Below are 21,834 nucleotides of genomic sequence, written 5' to 3'. Positions count from 1 at the left end.
TCTTTTTGGCAAGAGGGAAATTTGAAGCGTCGAGACGGTGAGGGGCCACATCCGTCGCAACGTGGCTGCAGGGTGCTCTCTGCTCGCTATCCTTCTGGCAGCAGACGCCTTTTCGTCAAGATGCTTTGCCGGTTGGTAAATTGGCTATTTTGAGCGGCTGTTACGCAAAACAAACATTTTGCTTCAATTACACAAATGCCAGTGAGTAACCGCCGCAGTTCTATTCACTGGGAAAAAAAAAAACGTCTGCTCACCTCTTAGATTTGCTCCTAAGAATTTAACAAGCGCTGCTTTGAAGCCCACCTGAGGACATTTTGTTTGCGCGAAGATGACACACGCTTGCGATTTGCATTTGTGACTCCTGAGGTTTGCAAAATCTTGCCCTGTTTGCACATCTGCGGGTAAACGGGCTGTCATCTGGTCGATGGAGTTTCAACTGGGTCTTACTCGCCCTCCTCCGTATGTTGATGTCGTCTCTGGGGTGTTACGAGCTGATGGTCGCTTCATGAGGCGAGGGCGAGGGGGGGGGGGGGGGGGGGGGTCAGGCACCCATCACAAGGATAGAGCAGATGTTCTGGTGACTTGGAAAGGTGTGAAAATGTGAGGCTAGAACAGAGGAGGATGAGAAATAAAGACATGAATACAAAAATCCAGTGAATCAAGAGAGTAATTTATCCACATTTCCTTTTTTTCTTTTTTTTTAAACATCTGCTTATTTATTTATTTATTTATTTATTTATTTATTTATTTATTTATTTATTTATTTGTTTGTTTGTTTCGAGTTTTGAAAGGTGCTTGAAAATAATGTATTTCTTTATTCATTAGTTCATTCCATTTTATTTTTACATTTACTTTTATTAATTAATTTTAATTTTACTTTTAATAATTAATTTTAATTTTAATTTTAATTTTAATTTTAATTTTGTATTTATTTATACATTTATTTATTTAGTAATTCATGTATTTTTTATTTTTACTTTTACTTTTAATTTTATTTATTAATTGCTTTTTTTAAATGTTCATTTTAATTTTTATTTTAATTCAATTTTAATTTAATTTTAATTTAATCTTAATTTTATTTTAATGTTGTTTGTATTTGTATGTTAATTTAATTTTTATTTTTATTTGTATATTTATTTATTTATTTATTTATTTATTTATTTGTTTGTTTGTTTATTTATTTATAATGCTGAAATGTAGATGACATGGATGAATCGGGTGGATGCTTATGTTTGCTATAACATGAGCATCCGACCATCAAGGCTAAAAATGAAAGGCCCTCATCTAATTCAGTGATAAAAATATATAGATGAAATATAATGTGACAAACTAAAAATAATCCTACAGGCAGAGCTTTTATTTTACGTCTCCTTCTACTGATTTCAATGTTCATTTTCTACCATTTTCTTATGCTACTGACTGTACTTCCTTATCTCCTATCGACAGTATGAGGATTGCCGCGGATAGACAAAGCAGATGTTGAAATCGCTGAAGACATTGAAAGCCATTTTCTTCTAACCAACTGTACTCAATGTTGTGTTTTTTTTGTGTTTTTCCAGCCGGCACCACCTACATTTTCGGCAAAGGAGGAGGTCTGATCACATACACATGGCCTAATAACGAAAGGCCCAGCACGCGGACGGACCGCCTGGCTGTAGGTTTTAGCACCACCATCAGAGACGGCATCCTGGTCCGCATCGACAGCGCGCCGCGTCTGGGAGACTACATCATGCTGCACATCGTGAGTACCGGTGTCGGGGAATGAATGCCCATCACAGCAGTGACAGTACTTTCCTTTTGATTAAAATAGTGTAATTATTATTATTATTATTATTAATGTAATCCAATTTAATCTCATTTAATAATTAATATATTTTAATGTAATGTAATTTAATTTGATTAAATCAAATTCAATCGAATAATAATCTAATCCAATTCACTCTCATTTCATCACATTTAATATAATCCTCCCCTCTTTCATCTAGAACTGCTTCATGTCACAAAAAGGGTACAGAAAGTGCTGAAGAATGAATGACTCTCTGTGTCTTTGTGTTATTTGCTATTTAGTTTTTTTTTTTACTTCAAGATGGCATCGCGAGTGGTTGCCTTTCCAGCAGCTCTTTTTTTGTTTTTCTACTTCTTTCTTTCCTTTCCTCTTCCTTTCATAACTTTGCTGCCGTGAAATTTAAATGTCTCCACTAACAGACAAATAAAGGTAAATCCAATAATTTAATGTAATTTAATTTAATTTAATTTAAATACTGTATTGTAATTTAATTTAAATAATTTACTTTAATTTAAATAATTAAATTTAATCTGATTTCATTTAATTAATTCTGGCAATGTTTTTTTCCTGTGACTGTAAAGTGACCTTGAGAGTTTTGAAAGGCGCTTAGAAATGAAATGTATTATTATTATTATTATTATTATTATTATTATTATTATTATTATTATTATTATTATTATAGCTAATAGATAGCTAGCCAGATAGACCGTTAATAGATAGCTATAATAGAAAACGAACAGATAGCTGACAGAATGACCTCATTGGGGTTACATGTCATATTTATGTTTAGCATTTTGACTGCAAAAAAATAAACAGTAGAAAATATTTCATCATCGTGAACATTATTTTGAAAATCGCAACGATGAAGCCCGCTGTCAATTTTTATGTGCACCAAAAACCGACGCTGACAAGACTTGAGGGAATTGTCATTCCAAAATGGCGTTTAATGGAGGACTATCAATGTTGTCTTCTAATGACATTGAAGGGAAAGGTTAGAGGCGCATTTTTTTTTCTTCTTTTTAATCGAGGTGCAACAAAAGGTCTCACGGGGCCGGGAGACACGACCTGCGGCTTTGTAATTAGCAGGTCATTATCACATATTCTTGTCTGCTTCAAAATGTATGATTTTCACACTAGAAAAATGATTCCACGAGTGCTTATATGGTCATATTAGCCTCTTTGTGCCTCGTTTGCGGCCATGAATGTAGCATTTCCACCGCCGCTGCTGAATCTGCTGAGTTAGTCAAACAAAGCTTGAGGTTTCGCAGGAATCTCACCTAGCTTAATTTTAGCCGCGGTATTAGCACATTGTCATCGAGCTAACAACTCATTGTCCCGCCATTCTCATCGTCATTTATTCTGGTATCGATGCGCAAAAAACAAAATGATGAAATGTAAAATTGTTGAGGAGGCTGTCACTCAACCTCATTTTGCGTGTCCATTTATTTGCTTTACTTCATTAACCCTCGGATGCATTTCATGTGATGACTTCAATGCAAATTGCGCTTTGTGGCGATTGCCAAACAAGACAGCAACTCGGGCGCCATTTTGGAAAAATTCCAATCATATTAGACGACAAACGTGAAACAAAACAGCGGGGTGTGATTCCTGACAAAGCCTGTTTATTCCAAACATGAGCTTTCTTAACTCGATTCGAATGACAGCAACGTTATCTTGATTTTTTTTGTTTTGCTATGAAGCTCCTAATCAATTTTTTTGCATCATTTCAACTCCCTCGTCGTCGTTCAAGTAATCGTGTCATTTGATCAAACTCTTGACATGACAGCCCCGGACACACAAGATGTTCAGGAAGGAAGCTTTAGTTTTTCCATCGATATCCTCCACTCCTACTCCCCCGCCAAAACCCCTTTTGAGAAAAGGCGTGGCTGGCATCATGTTTCGAAAGTTTATTTTTCACTAAAGGACAAATTTCTGCTCGATAAATAAATAAAGAAATAAATGATTAAATAACTAAACAAAGAGGATAATTCCTCGTAATTTAATAAATCACTTGTGATAGAAGAACTGAAATAACCAAAGGCCGAATGCAATAAATAAAAAAATAAAAATAAATAAATACATAAATAAATACATTACTGTTTAAATAACTAAATAAATAAATGGGATAATTTCTCGTATTAAAATAAATCACATGTGACAGAAAAACTGTGAAATAACCGAAGGCCGAATTTAATAAATATATAAATAAATAACTGATTAAATAACTAAATAAATAAATAGGATAATTCCTCGTACTACAATAAATCACATGTGCCAGAAAAACTGAAATAACCAAAGGCCGAATGTAATAAATAAATACATAAATAAATAAATAAATAAATAAATGGGATAATTTCTCGTATTACAATAAATCACTTGACAATAAATCAATTGACAGAAAAACTGAAATAACCAAAGGTCAAATTTAATAAATAAATAAATAATGAAATAAAGAAATACGTAAATAAGCAAACAACTAAATCAATAAATAACTGATTAAATAACTAAATAAATAAATAGGATAATTCCTCGTACTACAATAAATCACATGTGCCAGAAAAACTGAAATAACCAAAGGCCGAATTTAATAAATAAATACATAAATACATAAATAAATGGGATAATTTCTCGTATTACAATAAATCACTTGAGAATAAATCAATTGACAGAAAAACTGAAATAACCAAAGGTCAAATTTAATAAATAAATAAATAAATAAATAAATAAATAAATAAATAATGAAATAAATAATGAAATAAAGAAATACGTAAATAAGCAAACAACTAGATCAATAAATAACTGATTAAATAACTAAATAAATAAATAGGATAATTCCTCGTACTACAATAAATCACGTGTGACAGAAAAACTGAAATAACCAAAGGCCGAATTTAATAAATAAATAAATAAACAAATAAATAAATACATGGGATAATTTCTCGTATTACAATAAATCACTTGACAATAAATCAATTGACAGAAAAACTGAAATAACCAAAGGTCAAATTTAAATTTAATAAATAAATAATGAAATAAAGAAATACGTAAATAAGCAAACAACTAGATCAATAAATAACTGATTAAATAACAAAATAAATAAATAGAATAATTCCTCGTATTACAAAAATCACTTGTGACGGAAAAAAATGTGAAATCATCAAAGGCCGAATTTCTGCTAGACAAATAAATACATACATGAATAAATAAATAAGACGATTCCTCGTATTACAATGAATCACTCGTGACAGAAAAACTGTAAAAAAAAAAAAGAGCGTGCGGCTTTGCGTTCCACCCCGCTGCTTTCCCTTTTCCCTATATTGTATGTCGCTTGAGATAAAGCGACATCATTTCAAGTCTGAGAAACACATTGGCCAAAATGGTTCCAGATATAGCCCCGATTAGGATTCACCGCACCGACGGGCAGAACTGATGAAGGCCTTTGTATCGATCAAACCTTAAAAAAGCGTCCTCTTCAACCAGGAGGGATGTTTTTATGTGATGACCAATCAGAGATCATATTGATTTAGGGGTCGAAAATGCTGTCGATACAGACTTAACACATGTAGCGCTTTTAATATCTCCCTGATGCCCATAAACTGAACTATGTATCAGTTAATCGGACCGCTCTGATTTGGCGACAACAACTTCTCAAGTAGGACCAACCTTCTTAATGCGGTGCGCCCTTGTGGCCTTCGCCTTTGCTGCGCAAGCTCATGTATATTTCATAGTTTCCAATGAATAAAATTCAGTGACACTCCATCGCCTTCTTCTCGGGTTGCTCTTTTTGACGGTCAACTCTCTGAGGGATGCTCATGTTGGCGCATAGTTTGGACGGGAATCCAATTCTCACGTGACGATAAAAGAGAATATGTGGATTGGGAAGTGTGCGGGAGAGTGAGAGAGAGATTGCAGTCAAAACATGGTAGAACTTAGCGCTTGTGTAGCATTTGGTGATGCTTATTATCCAGATGACGCACGTTCTCATAAAATGAGATAGTCGCTGTTCTGTAGCGCGGGCCGGACTTAACTTGTTCTGGCCATTTTCCAGCGGGCTTCTGCCTGGACAGCAAATAATGCCATTTGGAGCGAATGAGGACCTCGTGACTCATTCGCGTTTTTGCCTTTCGCTCAGAAAAAAAGCCTGAGAGGGAAGCGTTGTTTATGCACCAATGCCGCCAATCAAGGCTTTGCAAAATTCCATCGCATTGACAGTACGGTGTAAAAACGTCTTTTAACTCATTTTTTTTTTAATTGACAGCAATATTTGACAAGCATGAATCACTATTTATATCACAGATGTCAAAGTTAAGGCCCGCGGGCCGAATCTGGCCCGCCACATCATTTTATTTGGCCCAAGAAAGCAAATCAAGCATGTCAAGTCCCAGTTTCCTATCAAGCATGTCACGTTTTTCATGTATTGTACAGTGATAGCTTGGCTTACAAACTTAATTGGTTCCCAGTATGTGTAAGGCGAAAAGTGTGTATCCCAAAAAATAATTTCCTTATGGAAACCATTAAAATGAGAATAATCCATTCCCAGGTCCCCATAAAACATGATTTTTTTTTACTAAATAAGCCTTAAAACTACAGAAAATATACCTTATTTTACGTATAATAAACATGCTATTGTATTGTAATGAAAGAAATACACCGTACTATATAATAAAGTCATTTTATTTACATTTGTGATGGTCGTTGATGGCTTGATGGAACGGGGTGGGAGGAAGTCAGAGGGAGGGAATTGCTGTTTGGAAGGAGAGTCACAATCCATAAGTACTTGTTCCTATTTTTGTGGTAAAGTTAACATTTAAAGAGCATTTTAGAACGGCGGTTACCAAGAGGGAGGACAGTGATGCGATTGATGGAAGGTTGATGTTCGGGGCCAGCGCAGGAGAGACACCAGACAGGAAAATTCCAGATTTATAGCAAAACAGAGATGGAGGCCAAATCGGTGTTGTGTGTCTCTAATCCCCCTTCAGGGGACAGCAGTTTAAGAAGTCCTTCTATGACAGATCAACTTGCCTGACACACACACACACACATAGACACACACAAACACACTTCCTCTGGGGCTGTGGGCTACCCACAACTCAGCTGTCATTGCTGGTGTTGTCTAGATTTTGAATCCAGATGAGGAAATCAAGACATATTTTCATCATTTTGACAATTAACTCATTCGCTGCCATTCCCAAATTTGTTTGGGTTGTTTTTCTTGCAGGGGATGCCAATAAAGCACTGGTCAGACCTCTAGAAATGTTTGTTACATTCCACAAGGGGGCAGCATTTGCCTTTTGTTCATGTTAGCGCTTTTTTACAGCTTCAGCTGTTGTTAAAACGCTGTATAAATCAATATGTATTATATTTTGTACATCCACCCCCATTTCAAGCTCAGATAACTTCAGACCCATATAACTTAAGAATTAACTATTTTGTTGTTATGAAAGAAGAGTCTAAGATTTCTAATGCTGTATTGAACGTTTATGTTTTCATCATTTTGACAATTAACACATTCGCTGGCATTCTCGAATTTGTTCAGGTTTTGATTTTTCTTGCAGGGGTGAAAATAAAGCGCTGGTCAGACCTCTAGCAATATTTTTCCCTTTTACAAGGGGGCAGAATTTTCCTTTTGTTTATGTTAGCGCTTTGTTATAGCATCAGCTGTTGTTAAAATGCTATATAAATCAGTAGTATTTAGTATTTCATACAGCCACCTCCATTTCAAGCTCAGATAACTCCAGACCCATATAATTTAGGAATTAACTCTCTTTTTTTTCTCTAATCAAACAAGATAATCTAAGGTTTCTAACACTGTATTGCATGTTTATAAAGTCCTTAAACTCAATATAGTGTGATTGAGTGAGAATGACAAAAACCCTGGCACTGGAGTGGATAGATTTTTGCACATTGTTTGGCAGTGAATGAGTTAATGACATGTCATGAATCATCAATTCCTTTTTGCAATTCTCTTTAGTCACTGATTTAAAGTCAAGTGTCACATGCATTTTAAGTGCAGACTGCAGATGTGGTTAAAAAACACAAACAAACACCATACAAAATATGATCAAGTTTATTTTTTAAAAATCAGTAACAAAAGTACAACAGTTGCTCCAAATGGAGGACTGGGCACGTAACCCGTATCAGAATTACAGTATGAAACATTCATCCATCTATTTTCCGTAGCGCTTTATCCTCATTAGAGAATTGGTTGCCAGCCAATCACAGCGCACATCGAGACAAATAACCATTCACACTCACACCGAGGGATAATTTGGTGTGTTCAATCAGCCTGGCATGGATGTTTTTGGAATGTAGGAGGAAACCGGAGGACCCGGAGAAAACCCACACAGGCCCGGGGAGAAAATTTGACACAAGGTCTGCCAGTATAAAAAAAAAGAAATAATGATTTAAAAAAGAAAACCAAACCAGTACATAATCAGACTTGCTTTTTTTATCCCATTATTTGCTCATTTTTTGGGGGGTTCAGGGGGTACACTTTTCATTCAGTATCACTACGTTCATCTTTCATCATGAGACGCTTCCCACTTGTTGGCACGGGGGCGTCCTGGTCCACCGTCGCCGCTGCATTTGGCTTGTTTTTTCTGCAAGTTTAGAAAAAATATATAAATACAGGTAACATCCGACTTACGACCGAGTTCCGTTCCGAGCAAACGGTCGTAAGTTGAAAACCATTCAAAATGTTGAACAGAGACTCGGAGGCGAAATGACACGCAAACTCTCCCCCTCTGGTGCCATCACATGGTCGATTGCTGTGCGAGATTGAGATGCTGGCCAAAATTGTCGTACACATTGCCGGCCTGCTAGCGCGTTGCGGTACCAGGCATAGAATTATTATTATTTTTTTAAATAGGGTCTGGAGGTCATGGTCGCAAGTACGGGTGGTCGTAAGTCGAGCTGGTCATAAGTCGGATGTTACCTGTATAACATTTCTCGGTTATGCTCATTATGACAAAAAAAAATGGCGTCAACATCTCACCCTTTCTTGTCCTGTCGTTCCAGGCCTTCGTAGAACTCTTTAAACAGCTCAAAACGAGCACGCCCTCGAATCTGTAAGGAAATTGATTTACATGTCATTGAAATATACGAAATATAAGGACCGTATTTTTTCGAGTATAATGTGCAACATTTTCTACCTAAAAAAGAACTCTAAGGTTCGGTGCGCGTTATAAATGAGGCCTGGTAAAAAAAAAAAATATCTCATATATTTAATGCTTTTATCCCTTCCAGGAGGGGGCAGCATTTCCATGGCTATTCTCCATAGGCCCTTCAGTTTCGTTTTTCGGAAAGACGTGGATCACACGAATTTATTTATTTTTGATTATTGATTACCATTTCTTTAGCTACGCGTCATTTCCTTGCCCACACTGAAATGTGAGTTCAGCATTGCTGTTTTGCACAATTACCAATATGCAGAGATTCGATTCAGTGTTCTTCATATTTTAATTGCTATACTCTTACCGAGCCGAGAAAAAGTGAAACAAAATATTCCGATTTTTAATTGAATATTAGGGGTGCGCGTTATACACGTGTGTGCATTATACTAGAATACATAGATGTTATAATAATGTACAGTAAAGTCTCGTTATATCGATATTCAAGGGAGTCCGAAAAAATATCGATATAACCGGGACTATCGATATATCCGACCCTGTTTGCATGTAATTTTCTCCGTGCGTGCATAGAAATAGTATCGATATAACCGGGACTATCGATATATCCGATATCGATATAACGAGACTTTACTGTATATGTTTTTTGGTAAGTTGAGTGAACACTGGCACGTGTGGCTGCTGCTGCACACCCGCAGAAAAAATAACCTGTCCTTGAGAGTTTTGAAATGCGCTTATAAATGAAATGTATTATTATTTATACAGCAATTTTAACAGGTAAAACCACAAAGTACTTCACAAAATTTAAAAGTCATAAATAAACACAAAAAAAAAGCATGAAAAGATTTCGAAATCGGAATGATTTATTCTGATTTCGTTCAAACTATTTTTTTCTTGAAGAAGTTGTCGGCCACCCGGGCGAAGACGTTTTGTAAGTTGTACGTTCGACGTAAAAGTTGCACGCCCCGGGCGTCCAGCCAGACGTTATTTCAGACACTGGGTTATAAGCATGTGCGCGTTATACTCGAATACATACGATAAATTGAAATTTCAGGTTAGAAATGACGTACGGGTAGATAAAAGATGTCCTCGTCATCTCCAGCCACGCTGGAGGTGGGAACGGACTTCTTAATGGGGTCGCTGGTCGTTGCTGGAGTGCTCTCTGTGAATAAAAGGGGCCCCCCAAAAAAATGGTTTAATTGGTGAGAACTGCCAAAAATAAGAAGCCATGTTTGATTCCCGATACCTACTTCGTTTCTTAGTTTGCTTGGTGCCATTGACGTTCTGGTTTTGGTTCTCCTCTTCAGATTTGCGATCCCGGCCGGGACAGGCGCAGATGCGTACCTCAAAACACCTTCGTCCTAAAATCACACCACTGGGAAACACACGAGATTAATTACGGGTGGAATTCATGCGGAATTTCGACAGGGGGGGTCCAAACAAAACCTACTCGGGGGTCTCCAAAGTCAAAATGGTGAGGATAGGCCTGCGATTCATCCCTCCCATGCAGGAACTGTTGCACATGTAGCCCAGTAGGATGTTTGTCATCTCAGAACCCAACTAGGAAACAAGAGAAGATTTTATGGGGACAATTGGAATTGTCACGCTTACTCGTGACAGTTTTCACATGGCGAGAGCTTATTTGTGACGTACCTGGGGGGCCTCGTAGGGGACAGTGACGCTTTGCCTCTTGGTGTAGGCGTCTTCAAAATACTGCACCCTCTGACTGCCCTCCATTCGGAGCAGATGGCTGCGGTATTCTGCGGCTACATGTCCATATCCATATAAGACCATTTGATCTTGCTGTTCACACCGCGCCTTGTCTCTTATTTTGACAAGTTTTTAGTATTTTTGGCCACGACATTCATCAAGGAAGAGATTCTTTGTGCCTTTTCAACAGCATGAATATGCCAGCACCGTTTTTGATTTGAGGGGGATGTCAGTGCCATTTGATTGTCAGCTCTTGGGCGATTGTGCTTTTTTTTGCAGGTGTAATAGTTAGTATTTTCACAGCCCCGCTATGTTTAGCGGAAAGGTCATATGCTAGCTAGCTGTAAGCTGTCTAGCTGTTGGCTATTTATTAGCTATTTGCTATCCATTAGCTAGCTCGCTTTCTATCTGAGTTACATCGGGGTTGAGTGAACGCCGGCGCATGTGGCTGCCGCTGCTCACCCACAGAAAAACTTTATACTGTGACTGTAAAGTGACCTTGAGACTTTTGAAAGGCGCTTAGAAATGAAATGTATTATTATTATTATTATTTATTTTTATTATGTTTATTATTATTTTCTAAGTATTTTTATTATTATTTTTATTGTTTTTATAATTGTTTTTATTATTTTTATCATTATTATTATCCTGATTAATATCATTATTATTATTATAATTATTATTATCATAAATGACCCGTGAGAGTCGACCACGCGGACGTACCGTCCTGGTTGTGGTGGTGGGGGCACCGTCGTACCACTTCGGCCACATGCTCCGTTTTCTTGTAGACCGCCATGGCTCTGAGGATGGCGCCCGGCGGCGGCTCTTTGCTCACCAGAATTTCCACTAGGGTGGTCTTAGCCAGCTGGCAGTACAACTTGTTGAGCATCACTGAATACTAATTTGAAAAACAACAACAACAAAAAAAAAACAGTTTTAACCCTTTGTGTGCTGCAGAACGGCAGTGAAGGGAACATGTCCCATCATGTTCGGCTCTTGCTGTCGAGTCCCAAGTAGGGAGATGGAAAAGGGAGGTCACTTTTAACAAGCTGCTCAACCTAACTTGAACCTGAGTGACCAATCGCAGCGAGCCGTTGGTTAAGTCACCCGCAAAGCCATTGGCTCACGCCGCGTGACAGAAAATGACGTTTGATGAGAATGAATGAAAATCAGGGCGTCAGGGAGAGACAGAGAAACAAAAGAGCAGCTCAGGAAGGGTTACCGAGGTAAGATTTTGACTTTTATGTGCTCTCAAAAAAGAATATACTCGTTTTATTGTGCTAGTTTTCAGTAAATGATCTGTCTTGTGGAATTGTGACCTAAAAAGTGAAGTTTGTTTCACCTTAAAGGACAACCGACACCATTTTTTTTTTTGCTTCCTAACTGACATGAGAAAAACGTTTTATCGTATCTAAAATACCCAAAACACGCAGTATGATATTTTTAGTCAAATGCAAAACACCAATGAAAATGACTAAAAGTGTCCCAAAAGTACTTCAAAATGACCCCGGAAATTGCGAGTTTTAGAAGGTCCCGCCCCCTTGTTCGTGACGTCACGTCACAATTCATTGTACAAAAATCGCTAAAACATCAGCACTCTAATGTGCATGCAAAGAAATAACCATAGCTGATTGAAAACAAAACTTTATTATACTGTCCTTACTATCTTAGACGTTTGAATCTGGAACTTACGGTAGATGTAACTGACTTGGCCGTTCCAGACTTTTGAAAACGCAGCTGGAAGTCGTATTCCCCGGGATGGTCCGTGGTGACCGGCACGGTGGAGGCCGGTGGCGGGACGCCCTCGTTGGTGGGCGCCTCGAGTGGCATATTGAAGATTTCCTCGTCAAATTGCTCTTGAAATTCTTTGACAAGCTGACAGGGGGTAGGGGTAAAAAAATTAAATGAACAGTTTTGCAAAGAAAAAAAGTAGACTGAGCCTTGTTATTACCTGGTTAGTGCCGGGAGGGTCATTCTCGTCGACGGAGTGGACGGAGGTTCTCATTCTAGGGGTAGAAAGCAAAAAAAAATGCACATTTCTGTTTTCAGATTTGGAAATGTTAACCTTGCAAATAAAAAAATAGAATAAAAAGAACTTACAAGGTCTCCCATATATCAGAGAAGGATTCCTGACTATTCAGCAACCCCTGGGGCAGAGACAAGTCCTCCATGCCTGGCTCCGTCTTAAATGTCAAGAAAATATGATTGCAAAGAGCAGCATTTGAGACCATTTTTATATAGAAACATATTTATGAAATTATTATTATTGGGAATTATTTTACATCTCTATTTCTTAAAATCATTTTACATATTTATTTGCGCCGTTTATTCGGATGTAGTTATGTCTCCTGTTAATTTAGCATGTGATTACATTTCCCACCACTAGATGGCAGCATTGTTGAATATGATACAATATTTGACTGTAGATGAAGATTTTAAAAAAAGCGTTTTTGGTGGGTCAATCCGTCAGTCCTTATTTATAGTTGATTGTTTTTCTAATTTACTTATTTTGGACATAAGTTTTGGAGGTGCTAGGGTGCTTGTTTATTGCACATAGAGGTATGTATATTATCAAATCTATTTGTTTAGATGCATGTTTTATTTTTTTTTTACGTGTGTAAATGCCTTGAGAAAAATCTGGAAATGCTAAAAACTGGCTTGGAGGGTTTCCATATCACAGATTTGAAACGTAGCCCCCACATCAAATGGTGCATTACTGAACTCACCACTGTACACGGCAATGTCTATTCAAAAAAATATGTATTATTTCTTAAGCGATTGAGCAGTTAATGCAGGGGAAAATCTTGCTGGGGGAGAAAAAAAAACGGTCCCGACTTGTTTGATATCAGCAGAAACAAAGTGAATTGCAGCTGATGTGTATTGTTGACAATTGCATTAGTTTGTCAAGCCCGAGGGATTGTTAAGGGTCACAGGGTGATGCTAATTGATATGGAAGTGAAAGGAATGTGTGTCAATAAGGAAATGCACGTCACTAATGTCAATCGGGGAAGACCAAGGTGATATTTATTTGTCTATCCGACAAAGCGACGAAAGTCAACAAAACAAGCTTGCCACGAAATCGGTTTGTGCAGGGCCCAGTAGCACCAAGCGAAAAATCTAAAAGTAAATCGATCAAAGGGGAAAAAACTTGCAGTCCATCACTGCGCACGTCGATTTTCATCCCCATCCTTCATCCGATCGCTTTAAAAAATGCATTTAAACGCATTTCAGCACCGAAGGAAAAGCGTTAGCATAGCTAGTTAGCATCACTATTCATACTTGCAACTTGGGTTGGGCGACACAGTTTCTGCTCGAAACAAGGCGCTGCCGTGGGGGGAAAAACACATACCTGTAATAGGAAGGCTACCACTGAGTGGCCAAACGAGTCGATTTGCTCTACAGACGATCGGATTATAAAACAAACGCTGAAATATTTTCTGCAGACTCGGTCCAGCAGAAGCAGATTGTTTTGGGGATTCCCACCACATGCGAGCGGGCGGGGCTTAATTCCCCACGTGACACTTATAGCGTGAAATAATTGGTCGAGAACTATCTTGTGTTTTTCCAAATATGGTACGTATATCAAAACATTATTTTTTTATTTTTATTTTACAAATTATTGTTTTGTAAATAGTAATTGGAGTGCAAATAATATAATTAGTATCTCATGTAAAAATAACTGTTAACGTTTCAAGTATATGCGAGGCCTGTATTGTCTTTTCCCCCTTTATTTACAAGTTTTTTCCTTCCGGCTTTTCCCTTCAGGGGTCGCCACAGCGAATCAAACCCGATTTTGTGCATCTCCCTTTATTTACAATTAAACACTTTAAATTCTAATGTAATTGAAGCTATTACATATACAGTTACATTTATTTAATTTAATAACATCAGAATCAGAAAGCCTTTATTCGTTCCACAATGGGGAAATTTGCAGTCCACATCAGCAATTTGAAAGGATAGAAAAACAAGATATCTTACGCATAGTAAAATAAAAATGTCAACTGTATACGTGCAAAACCGTTTCATAAACAAACTGTACATAGTGCAAGTATATCATCATCAACAGATAAATATAATAGCCACTCATCCTCTTCTGTCATCTATTGTATTTGTTTACTTTGCTCTTAAATGTCATGAACTATTTTGTTTTTCAATAGCTTTCAATGCTTTTCACTTTTTCTGACACGAAGCACATTGAGTTATCTCGTGTATGAAATTTGCACTAAAAATAACTGAGTTCCACTTGAGTTGCTGTTATGATTGACACATGAACTTTGCACAGATGCAGTAATCTTGATGTCGCTAAAACAATTGCCTCGGCGATCAATATGACCAGATGGCAATGCTTATTTATTCATTTGTTACTAAATCCTGATTTGAGCACCTTGCACTCCAATCTGTTTACAGAGATTACACGTGCATGCATGCACCGCCAACATTCGCCGCAGTCAATCACTTGCGGCGCTTGATTTAGCATTAATGGTATTTGTAATGACATTGCCGTCTACTTACATTGCAATCACATTTCACGCCTCCTCTCTGCGGGGGTCCTTGTTAACAGAAAGCAAGCCAAGCAGCAACGACCGCTATCCGTTCTGTTTTGCGATACGTGCTTATCTTCCCGCACTTTCTTTTTATGAACAAGAAAATTGCTTTTAAAAATACCGGGTGCCTTATTACCTTTAAGCCAATTAATTTCATGACAAGTCATTCCTTTTACGACACAGCGAGGCAAAAAAAAAAAAAAATGGCAGAATAACTGACAAAGAAAGACAAACGCACACCGGAAGAATGTTACAGAGACGGCGATGCAAGGAAATTATTTCACAGCGAATAAATAAAAGCCCCCGCCATTATAACTGGAACAAAAATTGAAGTTTAGTGTAGATGTAGTTTAATGACAGCCTGCCCTGAAAGTGTCTAACTTTATCAAGAAATAGACCACTTACATGTATGTACTTTGAATTAGACGGGACAATGTGACCTACATTCTCAGCTGTGTATCTTTTCTTAGAAGTGTCGGTTACATATTCAAATGCTGTTCATCTAAGTAGCCGCCCTCTTATTTTTCCGTATATTTCTGAAATACGTGGCATGGATCATGAAATGAATCGAAAAGGGGTCCGATGACCTCAGTGCTCTCGCGTACTGCGGTGTCGAACACACTTAAAGGACAAGCGACTCCTCCGGACAAGTTGTGTCCATAATTTGTAAAATCACGTAAAATGACTTCTACTGAGCGTATTTTACAAAGATTCCACCGCATATAGATCTATATTACGTTTTAAGAGTCGCGCTGAATATTCAGAAAGTCTTGTTTTCGAGTTGATGACGATTCCTAACGTGACGTCACGGAGGGAACACCCCTGACTGAGAAGGCGACACACAATGCATTTTGCGGTACTTTGTTACACATAAATAACGCGATGGTGAATCATTGTACGTTGCACCAAGGCTACTATTTGATTCTAGTTGACACAAATTCCCAGCAGACAAATCAGCCCATTTCCAATGGAGCTTGGACGCCATCTTGTGCATTTTTTGGGACGCTACATTGGAGTCCTGATGGCTCAAATTGATCCGGAAGGACTTCTTTAATCGATTGCAAAAATGTATGCTTTCATCTTCAGAACTATTTGAATCATATTCATAACTGGATGAGTAACAAGAAAGCATCTTCTCCGAATCTGAACTCCGTGAGCCCATCGTTTTGTTTCTTGAGCAAGGCAAGACGACTTGGCGTGACATCATTAACTGGGGGCGGGACTTTCTGAAAATCCCCAGTTTCAAGCTGATTTGTGGCACATTTGGGACACTTTAAGTCATTTTTATTGCCGTTTTGCATTTCACAGGAAAAATAATAAAAATTAAACAACTGGTTCATCAAAATGACGCCCTAATTGAGAGTCAACGTGCACTTTGGTCGGAAAACGGCTAACGGCTAGGTAGATTCTCATTTGGAGAGAAAAACAAAATGCAAACATGGGAGGTGTAAATATTTTAGCACTGATTCATAATTCTTGTATTTTGCGCATATGTGTGAATGATAATGATAATACATTTAATTTCTAAGCGCCTTTCAAAACTCTCAAGGACACTTTACAGTCACAGGATTTTTTGTGCGGGTGAGCAGCGGAAGCCATTCGCGCCAGTGTTCACTCTACCTGGAAGTAACACAGCAGCAAAGTAATGAAAGGAAGAGACATAGCACTACTGAAGGCCTAGCGAGGAAATCAACGGTCCGCCAGTCGTTATAATATATAACAATTAGCATCACAGCTAATTGCTTCTTCACCCTCAACTCTGAGCTGCACTAATTCAAGTGAGTTTGCAGACCTCAGAAGCCCGTTTGATTTATTGTCTATAAAAATTAATTTTTGTGGAGGGAAAAAAGTATATATTTCCAAAGCTGGATTTATTTCTGTGCATAAAATATAAATGTGAACAAATGTCTCCTTCGCTTAATGCAAATGCATGGCCACAAATTTGCTTTATCACTGAAAGTCTTCAAGGAAGCGAACTTCAAATCGGAGACCAAATGAATCTCAACTCCAGCCGACTGTAGAAGACAGATTGAAATATTAAAGTAAAAGTGGGGGAAAAAAATCCAACGGATTGTGATGGAAGGTCTAACGCTTCAATTCTCTATAGATTATTACCTCTTGTCACCTCGGTCGACTCCTCCTCCCTATCATAATCTTTCCTCTCGGAGCATATTGCTTTCGCTCTCTTATTCTCACTTCTTATTCTAGCAGGGATGAGAATTTTCCAACGATCGGTGGATTTGCGACTTTTTCAGACCAAAATGACCTTCTCGAGAAAAGTGCAAATCCGTTGAGAAAATTTTGAGGGGGGGCGGGGGGGGTACGGTATGGGCAGTGTTTCAATCGCCTGCCTTCCGCGGAGTCTCGGTTGCCATGTGTGTGTGGGGTGGGGGATTCCACGTTAGAATCTAGCTCAGAGAGAGATAGAGATAGAGAGAGAGAGATATTACACTGTAACATCCGAGTTACGACCATGTTCCGTTCCGACAGAACGGTCGTAAATCAAACGGTCGTAAATCGCAGAGCATTCAAAATGGCTGATGCGAGGATAGTACAGTAAAGTCTTGTTATATCGATATTCAAGGCAGTCCGAAAAAATATAGATATAACCGGGACTATCGATATATCCGACCCTGTTTGCATGTAATTTTCTCCGTGCGTGCATAGAAATAGTATCGATACAACCGGGACTATCGATATATCCGATATCGATATAACGAGACTTTACTGTATATGATGTCAATCTGTTGTTTTTAAGCAACGTTTTCGATTGAATACTATTACAGTAAAGTCTTGTTATATCGATATCGTTATATCGATAGTACTGCTTATTACGATACTATTTCTACGGACGCAAGGAGAACATTTACATGCCGCAGGATCGGTTATATCAATATTTTTTCCGACTCCCGAGAATATCAATATAACGAGTCTTTACTGTATATACCAAAATGTTGACAGTTCATTTATAAATCTTATAACTTTTAGTGTCCTTTTAGTTGTAGGCTACATAGAGCAAAAGAATTGCTAGATGACGTCACTTGCACTTCAAATATTTGGCAACTTCCACGAGCAAAGTTTCTTCAAGGACTTCGCTTGCAACCAAGACACGTCGAGTAAAGTAAGTTAACGCGGATTAAGATGGGTGCACAGTTACTCCGGGAATGTTGCAAAAGGCTGAGAGCGATAATGTAGCGCCGGAGAGGACTCTGCACTAACGCTGATAAATGTTTTCACCAGGCGGTCCGCCATTAGTGTCAAAGCAAGTTACAGCCCACAAGAGCAGACAAACAGGAAACGGGGAGAGAATGGCTGTAAATAATTGATAAGGTTTGACCCCTTGCGATTCATATTCGGCGGCGCAGGATCAAAGCGCTAGCGTCCCGCTTTGACATTGAGCCAGAGCGCTGATGTCAAAGCCATTACCGTCTCGGGCGATGTGTTTGTTTCCCAAAAAAAGACAAAAATGTCGTAATTCTTGCTCCGCAACCGTGAGTTGACGTTAGCTAGCACATCGAAAGTTGGGTTAAATGTTGTTCTTCTGGTTCAGTTCTTCATTTGTGTAGTCTAACTATTAAATCAGCAGGATCAGGCAGATAGAGGATGTTCTAAAGCCGAAGAGAGGGAGACAAGAGCAAGAGCGGTTGGGTTGGCAGCGCGCGTCCCAAACAGATATAGACAACAGGAGTGATGTCACTTTGGAAAGGACCTATCATCTGCTAGATACAATCATGGATATTTATTATTAGACTGAACGGACAAGTTGTGTCCATAATTTGTAAAATGGCTTCAAATGACGTCTACTGAGCGTATTTTACAAAGATTCCACCGCATACTTTACGTTTCAAGACTCACGCTGAATTTTCCGGAAATCTTGTTTTTGAGTTGGTGACGAGTCCTCACGTTACGTCACTGAAGGAACGCCCCTGACCGAAAAAAAGACACATTGTAGCAGTCCTTCCATCATGGCAATGCATTTTGCTGTACTTTGTTTGCTCTGAAAACTTTGTATAGCACCAAAAAGAGGCAGAAGATGGCGACAAAGCTCTGTGTAAGGAATTAATCAGCCCGAAACGTTTCTGGCTGATTAATTCCTTATGTGGAACTTTGTCGCCATCTTCTGCCTCTTTTTGGTGCTACATTTCCCGCCCCCAGATACCTCAAAATGGCACGGAATAAATGCTTAAATCGATTGCAAACATGTATGCTTTCCTCTTCAGAACTATTTCAATCATATTCATAACTGGATGAGTAACAAGAAAGCATATTCTCCGAATCTCAAGCCATTGTTTTGATTCTCCAGCAAGGCAAGACGTCTTGGGGTGACACCACGAACAAGGGGGCGGGACCTTCTGAAACAAGCCACTTCCGGTTTCTTTTTTTTTTTTTTTTGCAGTTTCAGCACACTTTAAGTCATTTTTATTTGTGTTTTGCATTTGACTAAAAATATCATACTGTGTGTTTTGGGTATTTTAGATGCTATAAAACGTTTTTCTGATGTCAGGAAACAAAAAAGTGATGTCGGTTGTCCTTTACGGTTTGTATACTAACTAAGTACATAAGCTGAGTACATGTATGTATACTAACTAACTAAACTACATACAAATATGGACTTACTAACTGATGAGAATAAGTAGAAATGAAAGAACATTGGATGTTTTAGAATGTGTATATAACTAGTTCTAACACCGACGTTATTGCGGGAGCAGTAAGTAAAGCCAAGCGGACGCCATTTTGTTCCCATTCACTTGACGAACTTGTGCTTTCAGGTGTGAAAAATAGCTCATGTTAGATCCCTCGCTTCTCTTAGGTGTGATCAATATTTTATTTTAAAAGCGGTTCATCCCAAGAGGCGGGGCTGCTATCCTCACATCAAATCTTGAAGCTTTGCAGACAATTAGAAGCGCCTGAATGAACGTAGGATACAGTTTTTCTCCATGCGTTTTATTGATAATTCAAGGATAGAAAGCCGTTTTATGTCTGCACAGTCGTCGAATGACCAAATCACTGCACTGTTGACGGGTTAGCTCTGTCAATTAGTGAAGATGAATCGTTTTGAGCACTGCGAAGCCCGAGTCCATCAATCTTACTGAGCTGCGCTTTGTCCGAGTTTGTCCAACCTATTGATTGGATTTTCCAGTACGTCCGCTCTCCAGTTATGAAGACCCCCTGACCACACAGAGGGCAGGTTTTGTCAGATTACAAAAAACTGGATATGTAACTCAAACTCGTGCTCCTGGGACGTTTGAATGTTCACATTCATGTTCTCACATCTTCCTTCCTGCCACCGGAGAACGAATATTGATCCATCGGAGTCTTTCCGCGACAACTCATACCAGATTTCAATCATGGATTTGATTGCATGACGAGGTAGGGGAGGAATAACTCCCACTTTAATAACATGCTTTTGACCTTAACTCATTCACTGCCATTTACGAATTTATTCGGGAATTGAAGGATATTTCGGTGAACTGCAGAGACGAGGTCCATTGTGTGCATCCCATCTTTGTTTCGCAACTGTCGTGGAAAAGCTGAGATAGCCTTCTGAAGGATCGTCCAGCGGTCGCTTGAACCGATCCTCCCTTTCTTACTGCGCCCGCGGCACTTGGTGTGTCGGAGGCATTGATCGCCATTGAATTGGATCGCGGGGCGGCGGCGGCCCTTATTACTGATGACAGTGTGTGTCGGGTCACGTGGAACCACACAGGCTTCTTGTGCCATCAAGTCGAAGCTGGTTCAAAGCAGTCGGAAGGAGGATTTTCTCAGTGGAATTACCAGTGTTGATGTTTGTTACACAGAAACGCAAACTCGTACAAACTCACTGGTCACGAGATTAGACGTATAGGATATAAGGCAGCGGTGTCAAAGTCACTTTTTGTTGTGGGCTATGTTATCGTTACCGTTCCAAATTTGGGGAAGCCATTAGAATGTTTCATCTCTTCCACATAATACATACAAAACGCACAAATTAACTTATTCACTGCCAGACACCAGAAGCTAAGGTTTTAGCATGCCCACCCACCCTGGTCATTGCTCTGAAGTAACAGTGATGCATGTGTTAAAGGCTTCCTCTCTTCACTTCTTTTTATCTAGCTATCCAGCTATCTATCTAACTAACTAGCTATTGAGCTGGCTACCTAGCCAGCAATCAATTTGCTATCTATTAGCTATCTAGCTAGCTAGCTATTAACTATCTAGCTAGATAGCTATTAGGCAATCATCTTTCCCACCAGAGGCAACAAAAGCGTTTTGCTCCCGAGACAATGAAGTGCACGCCCACCCCTTGCTAGCGACGACGCCAATAAAAAGCGTAATTGGATCTGTCAATCAAACATCGGCGCGGTACGGGAGGGCAGAGGTGTGGGAGCGAACCCGATCAGGTGCAAGCGGGTAGGACAGAAAGTGAACTCTGCACAATAGCGTGTTATTTCCTTCTGTCCGGTTGAAGGAGATATCGGTGACGTATTATTTTAATTTTTGCCGGTATAATAAACAGCCGAGTTGAGAAACTGAACAAAAAGTCAAAAGTGGTTGTCTAACAAAAGAACAATGAAAATCCATTATGTTAAATGTCTAAAATAACGTAGTGATATAGATTAGACAGAATAAGACTTTATCACTGAAGCAATTTATGACTTGAAACTCCTTCACAGGAAGAGCTCATTAG

At 38.7% G+C, this 21,834-nt stretch overlaps 2 protein-coding genes across 13 annotated transcripts in view; one reads left to right on the top strand and one right to left on the bottom strand.

The window, feature by feature from the left end:
• The window catches only part of nrxn3b (neurexin 3b), a 181,692-nt gene that overhangs the window by 126,337 nt on the left and 33,521 nt on the right, over positions 1–21,834 (top strand). For all 12 annotated transcript variants that reach the window (XM_089022743.1, XM_089022745.1, XM_089022742.1 and 9 more), the window contains one exon: positions 1,560–1,741. In XM_089022743.1, the coding sequence (XP_088878869.1) occupies positions 1,560–1,741 (182 nt within the window). The remainder of the gene's footprint in view (positions 1–1,559; positions 1,742–21,834) is intronic.
• Positions 7,838–14,110, bottom strand: tp53 (tumor protein p53). The gene is made up of 11 exons (XM_089022750.1): positions 13,973–14,110; positions 12,724–12,806; positions 12,575–12,629; positions 12,316–12,498; positions 11,347–11,521; positions 10,567–10,679; positions 10,364–10,473; positions 10,164–10,288; positions 9,984–10,075; positions 8,781–8,851; positions 7,838–8,385 (listed from the first exon to the last, which is right to left on the bottom strand). The coding sequence occupies exons 2-11, from the start codon at positions 12,792–12,794 to the stop codon at positions 8,283–8,285; spliced, it is 1,098 nt and encodes a 365-aa protein (XP_088878876.1). The 5' UTR covers positions 12,795–12,806; positions 13,973–14,110; the 3' UTR covers positions 7,838–8,282.

This window comes from Hippocampus bargibanti, linkage group LG19 (genome assembly GCF_051943395.1).
Source record: "Hippocampus bargibanti isolate YZ-2025 linkage group LG19, ASM5194339v1, whole genome shotgun sequence".
NCBI lineage: Eukaryota > Metazoa > Chordata > Actinopteri > Syngnathiformes > Syngnathidae > Hippocampus > Hippocampus bargibanti.
Note: the sequence above shows the minus strand (reverse complement) of the source record. Positions and strands in the feature narration are given on the sequence as shown.

Excerpts from the sequence above, each read along its gene's own strand:
- tp53 (XM_089022750.1), bottom strand. The coding sequence starts at position 12,794 with ATGGAGGACTTGTCTCTGCCCCAGGGGTTGCTGAATAGTCAGGAATCC. Across the intron at positions 12,630-12,723 it reads TCTGATATATGGGAGACCTT|AATGAGAACCTCCGTCCACT; the intron begins GTAAGTTCTTTT and ends TTCTACCCCTAG. Across the intron at positions 10,474-10,566 it reads TCCCCTACGAGGCCCCCCAG|TTGGGTTCTGAGATGACAAA; the intron begins GTACGTCACAAA and ends CTTGTTTCCTAG.